Source organism: Oncorhynchus nerka, linkage group LG6 (assembly GCF_034236695.1).
Source record: "Oncorhynchus nerka isolate Pitt River linkage group LG6, Oner_Uvic_2.0, whole genome shotgun sequence".
Taxonomy (NCBI): Eukaryota; Metazoa; Chordata; class Actinopteri; order Salmoniformes; family Salmonidae; genus Oncorhynchus; species Oncorhynchus nerka.
The window spans coordinates 92,301,553-92,324,096 of record NC_088401.1 but is presented as its reverse complement, the minus strand read 5'-3'; the positions used below and the strand labels follow the sequence as shown (position 1 = coordinate 92,324,096).

The 22,544-nt window shown below is 48.4% G+C and overlaps 1 protein-coding gene across 1 annotated transcript in view; it reads left to right on the top strand.

The window, feature by feature from the left end:
* The window catches only part of rps6kal (ribosomal protein S6 kinase a, like), a 92,760-nt gene that overhangs the window by 35,633 nt on the left and 34,583 nt on the right, over positions 1-22,544 (top strand). The window contains exons 7-10 of the mRNA XM_065020018.1: positions 849-886; positions 983-1,125; positions 3,299-3,369; positions 18,245-18,333. Coding sequence (XP_064876090.1) covers positions 849-886; positions 983-1,125; positions 3,299-3,369; positions 18,245-18,333 — 341 coding nt within the window. The remainder of the gene's footprint in view (positions 1-848; positions 887-982; positions 1,126-3,298; positions 3,370-18,244; positions 18,334-22,544) is intronic.

Here is a 22,544-nt window from a genome sequence, read left to right as displayed (position 1 = left end):
AGGGGTGATGTGATGGGTTAGGGGTGTTGTGATGGGTTAGGGTGTTGTTACTGTCAGGAGGTATGTGTGTTTCTCTACTATACCTACTAATGTGATGGGTTAGGGGTGATGTGATGGGTTAGGGGTGATGTGATGGGTTAGGGGTGTTGTGATGGGTTAGGGGTGTTGTTACTGTCAGGAGGTATGTGTGTTTCTCTACTATACCTACTAATGTGATGGGTTAGGGGTGTTGTGATGGGTTAGGGGTGTTGTTACTGTCAGGAGGTATGTGTGTTTCTCTACTATACCTACTAATGTGATGGGTTAGGGGTGATGTGATGGGTTAGGGGTGATGTGATGGGTTAGGGGTGTTGTTACTGTCAGGAGGTATGTGTGTTTCTCTACTATACCTACTAATGTGGTGGGTTAGTGGTGATGGGTTAGGGGTGATGTGATGGGTTAGAGGTGATGTTAGGGGTGATGTTACTGTCAGGAGGTATGTGTGTTTCTCTACTATACCTACTAATGTGATGGGTTAGGGGTGATGTGATGGGTTAGGGGTGATGTGATGGGTTAGGGTGTTGTGATGGGTTAGGGGTGTTGTTACTGTCAGGAGGTATGTGTGTTTCTCTACTATACCTACTAATGTGGTGGGTTAGGGGTGATGTGATGGGTTAGGGGTGTTGTGATGGGTTAGGGGTGTTGTTACTGTCAGGAGGTATGTGTGTTTCTCTACTATACCTACTAATGTGGTGGGTTAGGGGTGATGTGATGGGTTAGGGGTGTTGTGATGGGTTAGGGGTGTTGTTACTGTCAGGAGGTATGTGTGTTTCTCTACTATACCTACTAATGTGGTTCTTTGTTTTCAGCATTTTGTTAGATGAAGCTGGACACATCAAGTTAACAGGTATGACCTGCTCTCTGTCTGTGGGCTGTGTGCTTCAGGAGATGATGTTGTGTGTTTATGTTTGAGCTTAAATAAAGAGGTGGTTGTGCATTTCAGACTTTGGGTTGAGTAAGGAGTCCGTGGATGTTGATAAGAAGGCCTATTCATTCTGTGGAACGGTGGAGTACATGGCTCCGGAGGTCGTCAACAGAAGAGGACACACACAGAGTGCTGACTGGTGGAGTCTAGGAGTGCTCATGGTAAACACACCCACACCTCTACATAACCTGTAACCCCGGCCTAATGTCTCTACCTGTACCTATAACCCCAGCCTAATGTCTCTACCTGTACCTATAACCCCGGCCTAATGTCTCTACCTGTACCTATAACCCCGGCCTAATGTCTCTACCTGTACCTGTAACCCCGGCCTAATGTCTCTACCTGTACCTATAACCCCAGCCTAATGTCTCTACCGGTACCTGTAACCCCGGCCTAATGTCTCTACCTGTACCTATAACCCCGGCCTAATGTCTCTACCTGTACCTATAACCCCGGCCTAATGTCTCTACCTGTACCTATAACCCCGGCCTAATGTCTCTACCTGTACCTATAACCCCGGCCTAATGTCTCTACCTGTACCTATAACCCCAGCCTAATGTCTCTACCTGTACCTATAACCCCAGCCTAATGTCTCTACCTGTACCTATAACCCCAGCCTAATGTCTCTACCTGTACCTATAACCCCAGCCTAATGTCTCTACCTGTACCTATAACCCCAGCCTAATGTCTCTACCTGTACCTATAACCCCAGCCTAATGTCTCTACCTGTACCTATAACCCCAGCCTAATGTCTCTACCTGTACCTATAACCCCAGCCTAATGTCTCTACCTGTACCTATAACCCCAGCCTAATGTCTCTACCTGTACCTATAACCCCAGCCTAATGTCTCTACCTGTACCTATAACCCCAGCCTAATGTCTCTACCTGTACCTATAACCCCAGCCTAATGTCTCTACCTGTACCTATAACCCCAGCCTAATGTCTCTACCTGTACCTATAACCCCAGCCTAATGTCTCTACCTGTACCTGTAACCCCGGCCTAATGTCTCTACCTGTACCTGTAACCCCGGCCTAATGTCTCTACCTGTACCTGTAACCCCGGCCTAATGTCTCTACCTGTACCTGTAACCCCGGCCTAATGTCTCTACCTGTACCTGTAACCCCGGCCTAATGTCTCTACCTGTACCTGTAACCCCGGCCTAATGTCTCTACCTGTACCTGTAACCCCGGCCTAATGTCTCTACCTGTACCTGTAACCCCAGCCTAATGTCTCTACCTGTACCTATAACCCCGCCTAATGTCTCTACCTGTACCTGTAACCCGGCCTAATGTCTCTACCTGTACCTGTAACCCCGGCCTAATGTCTCTACCTGTACCTATAACCCCAGCCTAATGTCTCTACCTGTACCTATAACCCCAGCCTAATGTCTCTACCTGTACCTATAACCCCGGCCTAATGTCTCTACCTGTACCTATAACCCCGGCCTAATGTCTCTACCTGTAATGTCTCTACCTGTACCTGTAACCCCAGCCTAATGTCTCTACCTGTACCTGTAACCCCGGCCTAATGTCTCTACCTGTACCTGTAACCCCGGCCTAATGTCTCTACCTGTACCTATAACCCCAGCCTAATGTCTCTACCTGTACCTATAACCCCAGCCTAATGTCTCTACCTGTACCTATAACCCCGATCCTAATGTCTCTACCTGTACCTATAACCCCGGCCTAATGTCTCTACCTGTACCTATAACCCCGGCCTAATGTCTCTACCTGTACCTATAACCCCGTCTAATGTCTCTACCTGTACCTATAACCCCGGCCTAATGTCTCTACCTGTACCTATAACCCCGGCCTAATGTCTCTACCTGTACCTATAACCCCCGGCCTAATGTCTCTACCTGTACCTATAACCCCTGCCTAATGTCTCTACCTGTACCTATAACCCCGGCCTAATGTCTCTACCTGTACCTATAACCCCGTCTCTACCTGTACCTAATGTCTCTACCTGTACCTGTAACCCCAGCCTAATGTCTCTACCTGTACCTGTAACCCCAGCCTAATGTCTCTACCTGTACCTGTAACCCCAGCCTAATGTCTCTACCTGTACCTATAACCCCGGCCTAATGTCTCTACCTGTACCTGTAACCCCAGCCTAATGTCTCTACCTGTACCTGTAACCCCAGCCTAATGTCTCTACCTGTACCTGTAACCCCGGCCTAATGTCTCTACCTGTACCTATAACCCCGGCCTAATGTCTCTACCTGTACCTGTAACCCCAGCCTAATGTCTCTACCTGTACCTGTAACCCCAGCCTAATGTCTCTACCTGTACCTGTAACCCCGGCCTAATGTCTGTCTCTCCTCTCTGTATAGTTTGAAATGCTGACTGGGACGTTACCATTCCAGGGTAAAGACCGTAACGAGACCATGAACATGATCCTTAAGTAAGTCAACTACACTACTGTTATTGGAGTCAACTACACTGTACTGTTATTGGAGTCAACTACACTGTACTGTTATTGGAGTCAACTACACTGTACTGTTATTGGAGTCAACTACACTACTGTTATTGGAGTCAACTACACTGCTGTTATTGGAGTCAACTACACTACTGTTATTGGAGTCAACTACACTACTGTTATTGGAGTCAACTACACTGTGCTGTTATTGGAGTCAACTACACTGCTGTTATTGGAGTCAACTACACTGCTGTTATTGGAGTCAACTACACTGCTGTTATTGGAGTCAACTACACTACTGTTATTGGAGTCAACTACACTACTGTTATTGGAGTCAACTACACTACTGTTATTGGAATCAACTACACTGTGCTGTTATTGGAGTCAACTACACTGTGCTGTTATTGGAGTCAACTACACTGTGCTGTTATTGGAGTCAACTACACTGTGCTGTTATTGGAGTCAACTACACTGTACTGTTATTGGAGTCAACTACACTGTGCTGTTATTGGAGTCAACTACACTGTACTGTTATTGGAGTCAACTACACTGTGCTGTTATTGGAGTCAACTACACTGTGCTGTTATTGGAGTCAACTACACTGTGCTGTTATTGGAGTCAACTACACTGTGCTGTTATTGGAGTCAACTACACTGTGCTGTTATTGGAGTCAACTACACTGTGCTGTTATTGGAGTCAACTACACTGTACTGTTATTGGAGTCAACTACACTGTGCTGTTATTGGAGTCAACTACACTGTGCTGTTATTGGAGTCAACTACACTACTGTTATTGGAGTCAACTACACTGCTGTTATTGGAGTCAACTACACTGTGCTGTTATTGGAGTCAACTACACTGTACTGTTATTGGACTCAACTACACTGTGCTGTTATTGGAGTCAACTACACTGTACTGTTATTGGAGTCAACTACACTGTGCTGTTATTGGAGTCAACTACACTGTGCTGTTATTGGAGTCAACTACACTACTGTTATTGGAGTCAACTACACTGTGCTGTTATTGGAGTCAACTACACTGTGCTGTTATTGGAGTCAACTACACTGTGCTGTTATTGGAGTCAACTACACTGTGCTGTTATTGGAGTCAACTACACTGCTGTTATTGGAGTCAACTACACTGTGCTGTTACTGGAGTCAACTACACTGTGCTGTTACTGGAGTCAACTACACTGTGCTGTTACTGGAGTCAACTACACTGTGCTGTTACTGGAGTCAACTACACTGTGCTGTTACTGGAGTCAACTACACTGTGCTGTTATTGGAGTCAATTACACTGTGCTGTTATTGGAGTCAACTACACTGTGCTGTTATTGGAGTCAACTACACTGTACTGTTATTGGAGTCAACTACACTGTGCTGTTATTGGAGTCAACTACACTGTACTGTTATTGGAGTCAATTCATTAGAATCCCCATTATCCGACATAAATTGCGACAGCTAGGCTTTACAGGGTCCGACATATAAAGGATTATACATTGCAGACAAAAGACTTTACAATTATCAGATACATGTCAGTACACAACCAGTAGGTCACCAGGGGAGATACATGTCAGTACATCCACCAGTAGGTCACCAGGGGAGATACATGTCAGTACATCCACCAGTAGGTCACCAGGGGAGATACATGTCAGTACACAACCAGTAGGTCACCAGGGGAGATACATGTCAGTACATCCACCAGTAGGTCACCAGGGGAGATACATGTCAGTACACAACCAGTAGGTCACCAGGGGAGATACATGTCAGTACATCCACCAGTAGGTCACCAGGGGAGATACATGTCAGTACACAACCAGTAGGTCACCAGGGGAGATACATGTCAGTACATCCACCAGTAGGTCACCAGGGGAGATACATGTCAGTACACAACCAGTAGGTCACCAGGGGAGATACATGTCAGTACATCCACCAGTAGGTCACCAGGGGAGATACATGTCAGTACATCCACCAGTAGGTCACCAGGGGAGATACATGTCAGTACACAACCAGTAGGTCACCAGGGGAGATACATGTCAGTACATCCACCAGTAGGTCACCAGGGGAGATACATGTCAGTACATCCACCAGTAGGTCACCAGGGGAGATACATGTCAGTACATCCACTAGTAGGTCACCAGGGGAGATACATGTCAGTACATCCACACAACCAGTAGGTCACCAGGGGAGATACATGTCAGTACATCCACCAGTAGGTCACCAGGGGAGATGCATGTCAGTACATCCACCAGTAGGTCACCAGGGGAGATACATGTCAGTACACAACCAGTAGGTCACCAGGGGAGATACATGTCAGTACATCCACCAGTAGGTCACCAGGGGAGATACATGTCAGTACATCCACCAGTAGGTCACCAGGGGAGATACATGTCAGTACATCCACTAGTAGGTCACCAGGGGAGATACATGTCAGTACATCCACACAACCAGTAGGTCACCAGGGGAGATACATGTCAGTACATCCACCAGTAGGTCACCAGGGGAGATGCATGTCAGTACATCCACCAGTAGGTCACCAGGGGAGATACATGTCAGTACATCCACCAGTAGGTCGCCAGGGGAGATACATGTCAGTACATCCACCAGTAGGTCACCAGGGGAGATACATGTCAGTACATCCACCAGTAGGTCGCCAGGGGAGATACATGTCAGTACATCCACCAGTAGGTCGCCAGGGGAGATACATGTCAGTACATCCACCAGTAGGTCGCCAGGGGAGATACATGTCAGTACATCCACCAGTAGGTCGCCAGGGGAGATACATGTCAGTACATCCACCAGTAGGTCGCCAGGGGAGATACATGTCAGTACATCCACCAGTAGGTCGCCAGGGAGATACATGTCAGTACATCCACCAGTAGGTCACCAGGGAGATACATGTCAGTACATCCACCAGTAGGTCACCAGGGGAGATACATGTCAGTACATCCACCAGTAGGTCACCAGGGGAGATGCATGTCAGTACATCCACCAGTAGGTCGCCAGGGGAGATACATGTCAGTACATCCACCAGTAGGTCGCCAGGGGAGATGCATGTCAGTACATCCACCAGTAGGTCGCCAGGGGAGATGCATGTCAGTACATCCACCAGTAGGTCGCCAGGGGAGATACATGTCAGTACATCCACCAGTAGGTCGCCAGGGGAGATACATGTCAGTACATCCACCAGTAGGTCGCCAGGGGAGATACATGTCAGTACATCCACCAGTAGGTCGCCAGGGGAGATACATGTCAGTACATTCACCAGTAGGTCACCAGGGGAGATACATGTCAGTACATCCACACAACCAGTAGGTCACCAGGGGAGATACATGTCAGTACATCCACCAGTAGGTCGCCAGGGGAGATACATGTCAGTACATCCACCAGTAGGTCGCCAGGGGAGATACATGTCAGTACATCAACCAGTAGGTCGCCAGGGGAGATACATGTCAGTACATCCACCAGTAGGTCGCCAGGGGAGATACATGTCAGTACATCCACCAGTAGGTCACCAGGGGAGATACATGTCAGTACATCAACTAGTAGGTCACCAGGGGAGATACATGTCAGTACATCCACCAGTAGGTCACCAGGGGAGATACATGTCAGTACATCCACCAGTAGGTCACCAGGGGAGATACATGTCAGTACATCCACCAGTAGGTCACCAGGGGAGATGCATGTCAGTACATCCACCAGTAGGTCACCAGGGGAGATACATGTCAGTACATCCACCAGTAGGTCACCAGGGGAGATACATGTCAGTACATCCACCAGTAGGTCACCAGGGGAGATGCATGTCAGTACATCCACCAGTAGGTCACCAGGGGAGATACATGTCAGTACATCCACACAACCAGTAGGTGACCAGGGGAGATGGATGTCAGTACATCCACCCAACCAGTAGGTGACCAGGGGAGATGCATGTCAGTACATCCACCAGTAGGTCACCAGGGGAGATACATGTCAGTACATCCACCAGTAGGTCACCAGGGGAGATACATGTCAGTTCATCCACACAACCAGTAGGTGACCAGGGGAGATGCATGTCAGTACATCCACCAGTAGGTCGCCAGGGAAGATACATGTCAGTACATCCACCAGTAGGTCGCCAGGGGAGATACATGTCAGTACATCCACCAGTAGGTCACCAGGGGAGATACATGTCAGTACATCCACCAGTAGGTCACCAGGGGAGATGCATGTCAGTACATCCACCAGTAGGTCACCAGGGGAGATACATGTCAGTACATCCACCAGTAGGTCACCAGGGGAGATACATGTCAGTACATCCACCAGTAGGTCACCAGGGGAGATACATGTCAGTACATCCACCAGTAGGTCACCAGGGAGATACATGTCAGTACATCAACCAGTAGGTCACCAGGAGATACATGTCAGTACATCCACCAGTAGGTCACCAGGGAGATACATGTCAGTACATCCACCAGTAGGTCACCAGGGGAGATACATGTCAGTACATCCACCAGTAGGTCGCCAGGGGAGATGCATGTCAGTACATCCACCAGTAGGTCACCAGGGGAGATACATGTCAGTACATCCACCAGTAGGTCATCAGGGGAGATACATGTCAGTACATCCACCAGTAGGTCACCAGGGGAGATACATGTCAGTACATCCACACAACCAGTAGGTGACCAGGGGAGATGCATGTCAGTACATCCACCAGTAGGTCGCCAGGGGAGATACATGTCAGTACATCCACCAGTAGGTCGCCAGGGGAGATACATGTCAGTACATCCACCAGTAGGTCACCAGGGGAGATACATGTCAGTACATCCACCAGTAGGTCGCCAGGGGAGATACATGTCAGTACATCCACCAGTAGGTCACCAGGGGAGATACATGTCAGTACATCCACACAACCAGTAGGTGACCAGGGGAGATGGATGTCAGTACATCCACCCAACCAGTAGGTGACCAGGGGAGATGCATGTCAGTACATCCACCAGTAGGTCACCAGGGGAGATACATGTCAGTACATCCACCAGTAGGTCGCCAGGGGAGATACATGTCAGTACATCCACCAGTAGGTCGCCAGGGAGATACATGTCAGTACATCCACCAGTAGGTCGCCAGGGGAGATACATGTCAGTACATCCACCAGTAGGTCACCAGGGGAGATACATGTCAGTACATCCACCAGTAGGTCACCAGGGGAGATACATGTCAGTACATCCACACAACCAGTAGGTGACCAGGGGAGATACATGTCAGTACATCCACCAGTAGGTCACCAGGGGAGATACATGTCAGTACATCCACCAGTAGGTCACCAGGGGAGATACATGTCAGTACATCCACCAGTAGGTCACCAGGGGAGATACATGTCAGTACATCCACCAGTAGGTCACCAGGGGAGATACATGTCAGTACATCCACCAGTAGGTCACCAGGGGAGATACATGTCAGTACATCCACACAACCAGTAGGTCACCAGGGGAGATACATGTCAGTACATCCACCAGTAGGTCGCCAGGGGAGATACATGTCAGTACATCAACCAGTAGGTCGCCAGGGGAGATACATGTCAGTACATCCACCAGTAGGTCGCCAGGGGAGATACATGTCAGTACATCCACCAGTAGGTCACCGGGGGAGATACATGTCAGTACATCCACACAACCAGTAGGTCACCAGGGGAGATACATGTCAGTACATCCACCAGTAGGTCACCAGGGGAGATACATGTCAGTACATCCACCAGTAGGTCGCCAGGGGAGATACATGTCAGTACATCCACCAGTAGGTCACCAGGGGAGATACATGTCAGTACATCCACCAGTAGGTCGCCAGGGGAGATACATGTCAGTACATCCACCAGTAGGTCGCCAGGGGAGATGCATGTCAGTACATCAACCAGTAGGTCACCAGGGGAGATACATGTCAGTACATCCACCAGTAGGTCACCAGGGGAGATACATGTCAGTACATCCACCAGTAGGTCACCAGGGGAGATACATGTCAGTACATCCACCAGTAGGTCACCAGGGGAGATACATGTCAGTACATCCACCAGTAGGTCGCCAGGGGAGATGCATGTCAGTACATCCACCAGTAGGTCGCCAGGGGAGATACATGTCAGTACATCCACCAGTAGGTCGCCAGGGGAGATACATGTCAGTACATCCACCAGTAGGTCACCAGGGGAGATACATGTCAGTACATCCACCAGTAGGTCACCAGGGGAGATACATGTCAGTACATCCACCAGTAGGTCACCAGGGGAGATACATGTCAGTACATCCACCAGTAGGTCACCAGGGGAGATACATGTCAGTACATCCACCAGTAGGTCTCCAGGGGAGATACATGTCAGTACATCCACACAACCAGTAGGTCACCAGGGGAGATACGCTTCCTCTTGAGTGGGTTGATTAATAACCTGAACCAGATTACAGACACTGGTTACAGTGAGAAGCTTTCTCTTGAGCGGACAGCTTGATGAAAAACAGTCAATATTCAGGTCCCCAAGAAAGATTTTTCCAGAACAGCTACCTTGTCCTTTAACCTCAGGAATTTGACCACTATCGGCCTAGGCCTGTCAGCTGGGCCGGTGGTGGGTTTTCCAGTCGTGTGGGAGCATTTACCTTAGTATTTCTGTGGTACATCTTCAGTTTCTCCGAGATCATTTCCCGTACTCTCTCCTCAGTCTCCGTCCAGGTCTCGTGGAGATTCTGCAATTCCATCCACAACCATGTTGTTTCGATTTGATTGTCCCTCGAGATAATCTGAATTTGATTTCACTGTCAATGTTATCATGGATTCACATACAGAACTGATGTCCTCTCTCTGTGACTGACAGATTGCTGTCATCTTGTTCTCTAGTAAACTTGTTATGACTAGGAGTCCCTCAAAAGGAACACTCCCTCCCATTCAGCTGAAAAGGTGGCGCGGGAAATTAATTTTTATTTTTATTTTTTATATTTAACTTTCATACATTAACAAGTCCAATACAGCAAATGAAAGATAGACATCTCGTTAATCTACCCATTTTCTCCGATTTCTAAAATGTTTTACAGCAAAAACACAACATATATTTATGTTAGATCACAACCAAATCCAAAAACACACACAGCCATTTTTCACAGCCAAAGATGGTCACAAAAGCAGAAATATAGATAAAATGAATCACTAACCTTTGATTATCTCCATCAGATGACACTCATAGAGCATCATGTTATACATGTATTGTGCGTTTTGTTCGAAAATGTGCATATATACACTGCTCAAAAAAATAAAGGGAACACTTAAACAACACAATGTAACTCCAAGTCAATCACACTTCTGTGAAATCAAACTGTCCACTTAGGAAGCAACACTGATTGACAATACATTTCACATGCTGTTGTGCAAATGGAATAGACAACAGGTGGAAATTATAGGCAATTAGCAAGACACCCCCAATAAAGGAGTGGTTCTGCAGGTGGTGACCACAGACCACTTCTCTGTTCCTATGCTTCCTGGCTGATGTTTTGGTCACTTTTGAATGCTGGCGGTGCTTTCACTCTAGTGGTAGCATGAGACGGAGTCTACAACCCACACAAGTGGCTCAGGTAGTGCAGCTCATCCAGCTGTGGCAAGAAGGTTTGCTGTGTCTGTCAGCGTAGTGTCCAGAGCATGGAGGCGCTACCAGGAGGACAGTACATCAGGAGACGTGGAGGAGGCCGTAGGAGGGCAACAACCCAGCAGCAGGACCGATACCTCTGCCTTTGTGCAAGGAGGAGCACTGCCAGAGCCCTGCAAAATGACCTCCAGCAGGCCACAAATGTGCATGTGTCTGCTCAAACGATCAGAAACAGACTCCATGAGGGTGGTATGAGGGCCCGATGTCCACAGGTGGGGGTTGTGCTTACAGCACAACACCATGCAGGACGTTTGGCATTTGCCAGAGAACACCAAGATTGGCAAATTCGCCACTGGCGCCCTGTGCTCTTCACAGATGAAAGCAGGTTCACACTGAGCACATGTGACAGATGTGACAGAGTCTGGAGACGCCGTGGAGAACGTTCTGCTGCCTGCAACATCCTCCAGCATGACCGGTTTGGCGGTGGGTCAGTCATGGTGTGGGGTGGCATTTCTTTGGGGGGCCGCACAGCCCTCCATGTGCTCGCCAGAGGTAGCCTGACTGCCATTAGGTACCGAGATGAGATCCTCAGACCCCTTGTGAGACCATATGCTGGTGCGGTTGGCCCTGGGTTCCTCCTAATGCAAGACAATGCTAGACGTCATGTGGCTGGAGTGTGTCAGCAGTTCCTGCAAGAGGAAGGCATTGATGCTATGGATTGGCCTGCCCGTTCCCCTGACCTGAATCCAATTGAGCACATCTGGGACATCATGTCTCGCTCCATCCACCAACGCCACGTTGCACCACAGACTGTCCAGGAGTTGGGATGCTTTAGTCCAGGTCTGGGAGGAGATCCCTCAGGAGACCATCCGCCACCTCATCAGGAGCACGCCCAGGCGTTGTAGGGAGGTCATACAGGCACGTGGAGGCCACACACACTACTGAGCCTCATTTTGACTTGTTTTAAGGACATTACATCAAAGTTGGATCAGCCTGTAGTGTGGTTTTCCACTTTAATTTTGAGTGTGACTCCAAATCCAGACCTCCATGGGTTGATACATTTGATATCCATTGATCATTTTTGTGTGATTTTGTTGTCAGTACATTCAACTATGTAAAGAAAAAAGTATTTAATAAGAATATTTCATTCATTCAGATCTAGGATGTGTTATTTTAGTGTTCCCTTTATTTTGTTGAGCAGTGTATATGTTATTTGTGTATATAGTAGTAGTTAAGTAGTGTTTGTGTATATAGTAGTATTTAAGTAGTGTTTGTGTATATAGTAGTATTTAAGTAGTGTTTGTGTATATAGTAGTATTTAAGTAGTGTTTGTGTATATAGTAGTATTTAAGTAGTGTTTGTGTATATAGTAGTGTTTGTGTATATAGTAGTAGTATTTAAGTAGTGTTTGTGTATATAGTAGTAGTTAAGTAGTGTTTGTGTATATAGTAGTAGTATTTAAGTAGTGTTTGTGTATATAGTAGTAGTATTTAAGTAGTGTTTGTGTATATAGTAGTAGTTAAGTAGTGTTTGTGTATATAGTAGTATTTAAGTAGTGTTTGTGTATATAGTAGTAGTAGTTAAGAAGTGTTTGTGTATATAGTAGTAGTATTTAAGTAGTGTTTGTGTATATAGTAGTAGTATTTAAGTAGTGTTTGTGTATATAGTAGTATTTAAGTAGTGTTTGTGTATATAGTAGTATTTAAGTAGTATTTGTGTATATAGTAGTATTTGTGTATATAGTAGTATTTAAGTAGTGTTTGTGTATATAGTAGTATTTAAGTAGTGTTTGTGTATATAGTAGTAGTTAAGAAGTGTTTGTGTATATAGTAGTAGTATTTAAGTAGTGTTTGTGTATATAGTAGTATTTAAGTAGTGTTTGTGTATATAGTAGTATTTAAGTAGTGTTTGTGTATATAGTAGTATTTGTGCATATAGTAGTATTTGTGTATATAGTAGTATTTGTGTATATAGTAGTGTTTGTGTATATAGTAGTATTTAAGTAGTGTTTGTGTATATAGTAGTATTTAAGTAGTGTTTGTGTATATAGTAGTATTTAAGTAGTATTTGTGTATATAGTAGTATTTAAGTAGTATTTGTGTATATAGTAGTAGTAGTTAAGAAGTTTTTTTGAGCAGTGTATTTATACAAAATGTCAGTTTACATTGGCGCTTTACGTGCAGTAATGTTTTGATTCTATAACATCCGGTGATTTTGCAGAAACACTCACAATAAACATTGATAAAAGATGCAAGTGTTATTCACAGAATTAAAGATAAACGTATTACATTTACATTTACATTTAAGTCATTTAGCAGACGCTCTTATCCAGAGCGACTTACAAATTGGTGCTTTCACCTTATGACATCCAGTGGAACAGCCACTTTACAATAGTGCATCTAGGTCTTTTAAGGGGGTGAGAAGGATTACTTTATCCTATCCTAGGTATTCCTTAAAGAGGTGGGGTTTCAGGTGTCTCCGGAAGGTGGTGATTGACTCCGCTGTCCTGGCGTCGTGAGGGAGTTTGTTCCACCATTGGGGGCCAGAGCAGCGAACAGTTTTGACTGGGCTGAGCGGGAACTGTACTTCCTCAGTGGTAGGGAGGCGAGCAGGCCAGAGGTGGATGAACGCAGTGCCCTTGTTTGGGTGTAGGGCCTGATCAGAGCCTGGAGGTACTGAGGTGCCGTTCCCTCACAGCTCCGTAGGCAAGCACCATGGTCTTGTAGCGGATGCGAGCTTCAACTGGAAGCCAGTGGAGAGAGCGGAGGAGCGGGGTGACGTGAGAGAACTTGGGAAGGTTGAACACCAGACGGGCTGCGGCGTTCTGGATGAGTTGTAGGGGTTTAATGGCACAGGCAGGGAGCCCAGCCAACAGCGAGTTGCAGTAATCCAGACGGGAGATGACAAGTGCCTGGATTAGGACCTGCGCCGCTTCCTGTGTGAGGCAGGGTCGTACTCTGCGGATGTTGTAGAGCATGAACCTACAGGAACGGGCCACCGCCTTGATGTTAATTGAGAACGACAGGGTGTTGTCCAGGATCACGCCAAGGTTCTTAGCGCTCTGGGAGGAGGACACGATGGAGTTGTCAACCGTGATGGCGAGATCATGGAACGGGCAGTCCTTCCCGGGAGGAAGAGCAGCTCCGTCTTGCCGAGGTTCAGCTTGAGGTGGTGATCCGTCATCCACACTGATATGTCTGCCAGACATGCAGAGATGCGATTCGCCACCTGGTCATCAGAGGGGGAAAGGAGAAGATTAATTGTGTGTCGTCTGCATAGCAATGATAGGAGAGACCATGTGAGGTTATGACAGAGCCAAGTGACTTGGTGTATAGCGAGAATAGGAGAGGGCCTAGAACAGAGCCCTGGGGGACACCAGTGGTGAGAGCGCGTGGTGAGGAGACAGATTCTCGCCACGCCACCTGGTAGGAGCGACCTGTCAGGTAGGACGCAATCCAAGCATGGGCCGCGCCGGAGATGCCCAACTCGGAGAGGGTGGAGAGGAGGATCTGATGGTTCACAGTATCGAAGGCAGCCGATAGGTCTAGAAGGATGAGAGCAGAGGAGAGAGAGTTAGCTTTAGCAGTGCGGAGTGCCTCCGTGATACAGAGAAGAGCAGTCTCAGTTGAATGACTAGTCTTGAAACCTGACTGATTTGGATCAAGAAGGTCATTCTGAGAGAGATAGCGGAGAGCTGGCCAAGGACGGCACGTTCAAGAGTTTTGGAGAGAAAAGAAAGAAGGGATACTGGTCTGTAGTTGTTGACATCGGAGGGATCGAGTGTAGGTTTTTTCAGAAGGGGTGCAACTCTCGCTCTCTTGAAGACGGGAGGGACGTAGCCAGCGGTCAGGGATGAGTTGATGAGCGAGGTGAGGTAAGGGAGAAGGTCACCGGAGATGGTCTGGAGAAGAGAGGAGGGGATAGGGTCAAGCGGGCAGGTTGTTGGGCGGCCGGCCGTCACAAGACGCGAGATGTCATCTGGAGAGAGAGGGGAGAAAGAGGTCAGAGCACAGGGTAGGGCAGTGTGAGCAGAACCAGCGGTGTCGTTTGACTTAGCAAACGAGGATCGGATGTCGTCGACCTTCTTTTCAAAATGGTTGACGAAGTCATCTGCAGAGAGGGGGAGGAGGATTCAAGAGGGAGGAGAAGGTGGCAAAGAGCTTCCTAGGGTTAGAGGCAGATGCTTGGAATTTAGAGTGGTAGAAAGTGGCTTTAGCAGCAGAGACAGAGGAGGAAAATGTAGAGAGGAGGGAGTGAAAGGATGCCAGGTCCGCAGGGAGGCGAGTTTTCCTCCATTTCCGCCGGCTGCCCGGAGCCCTGTTCTGTGAGCTCGCAATGAGTCGCCGAGCCACGGAGCGGGAGGGGAGGACCGAGCCGGCCTGGAGGATAGGGGACATAGAGAGTCAAAGGATGCAGAAAGGGAGGAGAGGAGGGTTGAGGAGGCAGAATCAGGAGATAGGTTGGAGAAGGTTTGAGCAGAGGGAAGAGATGATAGGATGGAAGAGGAGAGAGTAGCGGGGAGAGAGAGCGAAGGTTGGGACGGCGCGATACCATCCGAGTAGGGGCAGTGTGGGAAGTGTTGGATGAGAGCGAGAGGGAAAAGGATACAAGGTAGTGGTCGGAGACTTGGAGGGGAGTTGCAATGAGGTTAGTGGAGGAACAGCATCTAGTAAAGATGAGGTCGAGCGTATTGCCTGCCTTGTGAGTAGGGGGAAGGTGAGAGGGTGAGGTCAAAAGAGGAGAGGAGTGGAAAGAAGGAGGCAGAGAGGAATGAGTCAAAGGTAGACGTGGGGAGGTTAAAGTCGCCCAGAACTGTGAGAGGTGAGCCGTCCTCAGGAAAGGAGCTTATCAAGGCATCAAGCTCATTGATGAACTCTCCGAGGGAACCTGGAGGGCGATAAATGATAAGGATGTTAAGCTTGAAAGGGCTGGTAACTGTGACAGCATGGAATTCAAAGGAGGCGATAGACAGATGGGTAAGGGGAGAAAGAGAGAATGACCACTTGGGAGAGATGAGGATCCCGGTGCCACCACCCCGCTGACCAGAAGCTCTCGGGGTGTGCGAGAGCACGTGGGCGGACGAAGAGAGAGCAGTAGGAGTAGCGGTGTTGTCTGTGGTGATCCATGTTTCCGTCAGTGCCAAGAAGTCGAGGGACTGGAGGGAGGCATAGGCTGAGATGAACTCTGCCTTGTTGGCCGCAGATCGGCAGTTCCAGAGGCTACCGGAGACCTGGAACTCCACGTGGGTCGTGCGCGCTGGGACCACCAGATTAGGGTGCGGTGTGGAGCGTTTGTATGGTCTGTGCAGAGAGGAGAGAACAGGGATAGACAGACACATAGTTGACAGGCTAGAGAAGAGGCTACGCTAATGCAGAGGAGATTGGAATGACAAGTGGACTACACGTCTCGAATGTTCAGAAAGTTAAGCTTACGTAGCAAGAATCTAATTGACTAAAATGATTAAAATGATACAGTACTGCTGAGGTAGGCTAGCTGCGTTGTTGACACTACCCTAATCAAGTCGTTCCGTTGAGTGTGAAGTTTCTACAATGCTGCTATTCGGGGCTAGCTGGCTAGCTAGCAGTGTTAGTTGGTTACGTTACGCTGTTAGGAGAACGACAATAGCTGGCTTGCTAACCTAGAAAATCGGTCTAGACTACACAATTATCTTTGAAACAAAGACGGCTATGTAGCTAGCTATGTAGCTAGCTATGATCAAACAAATCACACCGTTGGGACTGTAATGAAATGAAATGAAAATGTGATACTACCTGTGGAGCGAAGCGGAATGCGACCGGAATGCGAAAGTTCTATTCAGTAGACGTTGGCTGGCTGTTGGCTAGCTAGGAGTGTCTCCTACGTTAAGGACGACAAAATAGCTGGCTAGCTAACCTCGGTAAATTAAGATAATCACTCTAAGACTACACACTCTAAACTACACAATTATCTTGGATACGAAGACCGCAAAGACAACTATGTAGCTAGCTAATACTACACTAATCAAGTCGTTCAGTTGAGTGTGATAGTTACTACAGTGCTACGGTAGCCGGTGAACGTATGCTAGCTGGCTAGCTGCTAGGCAGATAGGAGGACGACGAAATACGATAATTACGCAATTATCTTTGATACAACGACGGCTATGTAGCTAGCTAAGAAGAAATTGCTAAGATTAGACAAATCAGACCGTTGTACTATAATGAAATGTAATGAAAAAGTTATACAATCTGCAGACCGAAGGAGACCGAAGCGCGGATGCGACCCGGAAGCAACGGGTTGGAGCAACGTATCCTCTATGCAACCGCTGTGTCAGATTTCAAAAAAACTTAACGGAAAAAGAATAATCTGAGAATGGCGCTCTGAACCCAAATTAGCCAAAGAAATAGCCGCCATTTTGGCGTCAACAGAAGCTACAAAAAAAAACACTATAAATATTCACTTACCTTTGAATATCTTCATCAGAAGAATCCCAGGAATCCCAGTTCAACAATAAATGACTGATTTGTTCCATAAAGTTCCATAAAGCCCATAATTTAGCCACTTGTTGTTAGCTTGTTCAGCCCAGCATTAATCTTCATAAAGCACGAGTAATTCCTCCAGACAAAAACCCCAAAAGTTCCGTTACAGGTCGTAGAAACAAGTCAAATGATGTATGCAATCAATCTTTAGGATGTTTTAAACATTAATCAGCAATTAAGGTTCCAACCGAAGAATTTCATTGTCTGAAGAAAAGCATTGGAACGGGAGGACACTCTCTCGTGGCCACGCGCTACGAGACCGAGCCTTTCTGCCAGACCACTCAGTAAAAGAGCTATTATGAGCCCCTCCTTTATAGTAGAACCATACAACCAGAATCTAAAGACGGGGACATCTTGTGGAAGCCCTAGGAAGTGCATGCACATCCATAACTAACATGGACTTTAAATGGCACTGTTTTGAAAATCGAGTTCTCACTTCCTGTTTGGATTTCTTCTCAGGTTTTTGTCTGCCATATGAGTTCTGTTATACTCACAGACATAATTCAATTTTCTATCCACCAGTAATAATAATATATTCCCATCTGGGACCGAGTAGGAGGCAGTTAAGTTTGGGCACGCAATTCTTCCTTCTTATTTTGCATTTTCTTTTTCAATTAGGATGTTCAGGGTGTACATGGTCTGTCGTACGATATTTTGGTAAGAAGACAATTTGACATTTGTTCAGGACATTGTTGTCACTCGCGCTCTTCTCTCCTGTCTTCTCTCTCTCCTCTACTCACTCCCTCCCTCTCTCAGAGCTAAGTTAGGGATGCCTCAGTTCCTGAGTCTAGAAGCCCAGAGTCTGCTGAGAATGCTGTTTAAACGCAACCCTGCTAACCGCCTGGGTAAGTTTCTTTGTTTATTTGGATCCCCATTTATCTTTTGCAAAAGCAGCAGCTACTACAAACAACACATGACAAGTAACTAAACACTGATAGAACAGTCTCTGTGTAGGGGTGGGTGTGTTACTGTCTCTCTGTAGGGGTGGGTGTGTTACTGTCTCTCTGTAGGGGTGGGTGTGTTACTGTCTCTCTGTAGGGGTGGGTGTGTTACTGTCTCTCTGTCTCTCTGTAGGGGTGGGTGTGTTACTGTCTCTCTGTAGGGGTGGGTGTGTTACTGTCTCTCTGTAGGGGTGGGTGTGTTACTGTCTCTCTGTAGGGGTGGGTGTGTTACTGTCTCTCTGTAGGGGTGGGTGTGTTACTGTCTCTCTGTAGGGGTGGGTGTGTTACTGTCTCTCTGTAGGGGTGGGTGTGTTACTGTCTCTCTGGGGTGGGGTGTTACTGTCTCTCTGTAGGGGTGGGTGTTACTGTCTCTCTGTAGGGGTGGGTGTGTTACTGTCTCTCTGTAGGGGTGGGTGTGTTACTGTCTCTCTGTAGGGGTGGGTGTGTTACTGTCTCTCTGTAGGGGTGGGTGTGTTACTGTCTCTCTGTAGGGGTGGGTGTGTTACTGTCTCTCTGTAGGGGTGGGTGTGTTACTGTCTCTCTGTAGGGGTGGGTGTGTTACTGTCTCTCTGTAGGGGTGGGTGTGTTACTGTCTCTCTGTAGGGGTGGGTGTGTTACTGTCTCTCTGTAGGGGTGGGTGTGTTACTGTCTCTCTGTAGGGGTGGGTGTGTTACTGTCTCTCTGTAGGGGTGGGTGTGTTACTGTCTCTCTGTAGGGGTGGGTGTGTTACTGTCTCTCTGTAGGGGTGGGTGTGTTACTGTCTCTCTGTAGGGGTGGGTGTGTTACTGTCTCTCTGTAGGGGTGGGTGTGTTACTGTCTCTCTGTAGGGGTGGGTGTGTTACTGTCTCTCTGTAGGGGTGGGTGTGTTACTGTCTCTCTGTAGGGGTGGGTGTGTTACTGTCTCTCTGTAGGGGTGGGTGTGTTACTGTCTCTCTGTAGGGGTGGGTGTGTTACTGTCTCTCTGTAGGGGTGGGTGTGTTACTGTCTCTCTGTAGGGGTGGGTGTGTTACTGTCTCTCTGGGGTGGGTGTGGGTGTGTTACTGTCTCTCTGTAGGGGTGGGTGTGTTACTGTCTCTCTGTAGGGGTGGGTGTGTTACTGTCTCTCTGTAGGGGTGGGTGTGTTACTGTCTCTCTGTAGGGGTGGGTGTGTTACTGTCTCTCTGTAGGGGTGGGTGTGTTACTGTCTCTCTGTCTCTCTGTAGGGGTGGGTGTGTTACTGTCTCTCTGTAGGGGTGGGTGTGTTACTGTCTCTCTGTAGGGGTGGGTGTGTTACTGTCTCTCTGTAGGGGTGGGTGTGTTACTGTCTCTCTGTAGGGGTGGGTGTGTTACTGTCTCTCTGTAGGGGTGGGTGTGTTACTGTCTCTCTGTAGGGGTGGGTGTGTTACTGTCTCTCTGTAGGGGTGGGTGTGTTACTGTCTCTCTGTAGGGGTGGGTGTGTTACTGTCTCTCTGTAGGGGTGGGTGTGTTACTGTCTCTCTGTAGGGGTGGGTGTGTTACTGTCTCTCTGTAGGGGTGGGTGTGTTACTGTCTCTCTGTAGGGGTGGGTGTGTTACTGTCTCTCTGTAGGGGTGTGTTACTGTCTCTCTGTAGGGGTGGGTGTGTTACTGTCTCTCTGTAGGGGTGGGTGTGTTACTGTCTCTCTGTAGGGGTGGGTGTGTTACTGTCTCTCTGTAGGGGTGGGTGTGTTACTGTCTCTCTGTAGGGGTGGGTGTGTTACTGTCTCTCTGTAGGGGTGGGTGTGTTACTGTCTCTCTGTAGGGGTGGGTGTGTTACTGTCTCTCTGTAGGGGTGGGTGTGTTACTGTCTCTGTAGGGGTGGTGTGTTACTGTCTCTCTGTAGGGGTGGGTGTGTTACTGTCTCTCTGTAGGGGTGGGTGTGTTACTGTCTCTCTGTAGGGGTGGGTGTGTTACTGTCTCTCTGTAGGGGTGGGTGTGTTACTGTCTCTCTGTAGGGGTGGGTGTGTTACTGTCTCTCTGTAGGGGTGGGTGTGTTACTGTCTCTCTGTAGGGGTGGGTGTGTTACTGTCTCTCTGTAGGGGTGGGTGTGTTACTGTCTCTCTGTAGGGGTGGGTGTGTTACTGTCTCTCTGTAGGGGTGGGTGTGTTACTGTCTCTCTGTAGGGGTGGGTGTGTTACTGTCTCTCTGTAGGGGTGGGTGTGTTACTGTCTCTCTGTAGGGGTGGGTGTGTTACTGTCTCTCTGTAGGGGTGGGTGTGTTACTGTCTCTCTCTGTAGGGGTGGGTGTGTTACTGTCTCTCTGTAGGGGTGGGTGTGTTACTGTCTCTCTGTAGGGGTGGGTGTGTTACTGTCTCTCTGTAGGGGTGGGTGTGTTACTGTCTGTCTCTGTAGGGGTGGGTGTGTTACTGTCTCTCTGTAGGGGTGGGTGTGTTACTGTCTCTCTGTAGGGGTGGGTGTGTTACTGTCTCTCTGTAGGGGTGGGTGTGTTACTGTCTCTCTGTAGGGGTGGGTGTGTTACTGTCTCTCTGTAGGGGTGGGTGTGTTACTGTCTCTCTGTAGGGGTGGGTGTGTTACTGTCTCTCTGTAGGGGTGGGTGTGTTACTGTCTCTCTGTAGGGGTGGGTGTGTTACTGTCTCTCTGTAGGGGTGGGTGTGTTACTGTCTCTCTGTAGGGGTGGGTGTGTTACTGTCTCTCTGTAGGGGTGGGTGTGTTACTGTCTCTCTGTAGGGGTGGGTGTGTTACTGTCTCTCTGTAGGGGTGGGTGTGTTACTGTCTCTCTGTAGGGGTGGGTGTGTTACTGACTGTCTCTCTGTAGGGTGGGTGTGTTACTGTGGGTGTGTTACTGTCTCTCTGTAGGGGTGGGTGTGTTACTGTCTCTCTGTAGGGGTGGGTGTGTTACTGTCTCTCTGTAGGGGTGGGTGTGTTACTGTCTCTCTGTAGGGGTGGGTGTGTTACTGTCTCTCTGTAGGGGTGGGTGTGTTACTGTCTCTCTGTAGGGGTGGGTGTGTTACTGTCTCTCTGTAGGGGTGGGTGTACTGTCTCTCTGTAGGGGTGGGTGTGTTACTGTCTCTCTGTAGGGGTGGGTGTGTTACTGACTCTCTGTAGGGGTGGGTGTGTTACTGACGGTTGTCTCTCTGTAGGGGTGGGTGTGTTACTGACGGTTGTCTCTCTGTAGGGGTGGGTGTGTTACTGTCTCTCTGTAGGGGTGGGTGTGTTACTGACGGTTGTCTCTCTGTAGGGGTGGGTGTGTTACTACTTGTCTCTCTGTAGGGGTGGGTGTGTTACTGTCTCTCTGTAGGGGTGGGTGTGTTACTGACGGTTGTCTCTCTGTAGGGGTGGGTGTGTTACTGACGGTTGTCTCTCTGTAGGGGTGGGTGTGTTACTGTTACTGACGGTTGTCTCTCTGTAGGGGTGGGTGTGTTACTGTCTCTCTGTAGGGGTGGGTGTGTTACTGACGGTTGTCTCTCTGTAGGGGTGGGTGTGTTACTGACGGTTGTCTCTCTGTAGGGGTGGGTGTGTTACTGTCGGTTGTCTCTCTGTAGGGGTGGGTGTGTTACTGTCTCTCTGTAGGGGTGGGTGTGTTACTGACGGTTGTCTCTCTGTAGGGTGGGTGTGTTACTGACGGTCTCTCTCTGTAGGGGTGGGTGTGTTACTGTCTCTCTGTAGGGGTGGGTGGGTGTGTTGTGTTACTGACGGTTGTCTCTCTGTAGGGGTGGGTGTGTTACTGACGGTTGTCTCTCTGTAGGGGTGGGTGTGTTACTGTCTCTCTGTAGGGGTGGGTGTGTTACTGTTGTCTCTCTGTAGGGGTGGGTGTGTTACTGACGGTTGTCTCTCTGTAGGGGTGGGTGTGTTACTGACGGTTGTCTCTGTAGGGGTGGGTGTGTTACTGTCTCTCTGTAGGGGTGGGTGTGTTACTGACGGTTGTCTCTCTGTAGGGGTGTGTGTTTACTGACGGTTGTCTCTCTGTAGGGGTGTGTTACTGACTTGTCTCTGTAGGGTGGGTGTGTTACTGACGGTTGTCTCTCTGTAGGGGTGGGTGTGTTACTGACGGTTGTCTCTCTGTAGGGGTGGGTGTGTTACTGACGGTTGTCTCTCTGTAGGGGTGGGTGTGTTACTGACGGTTGTCTCTCTGTAGGGGTGGGTGTGTTACTGACGGTTG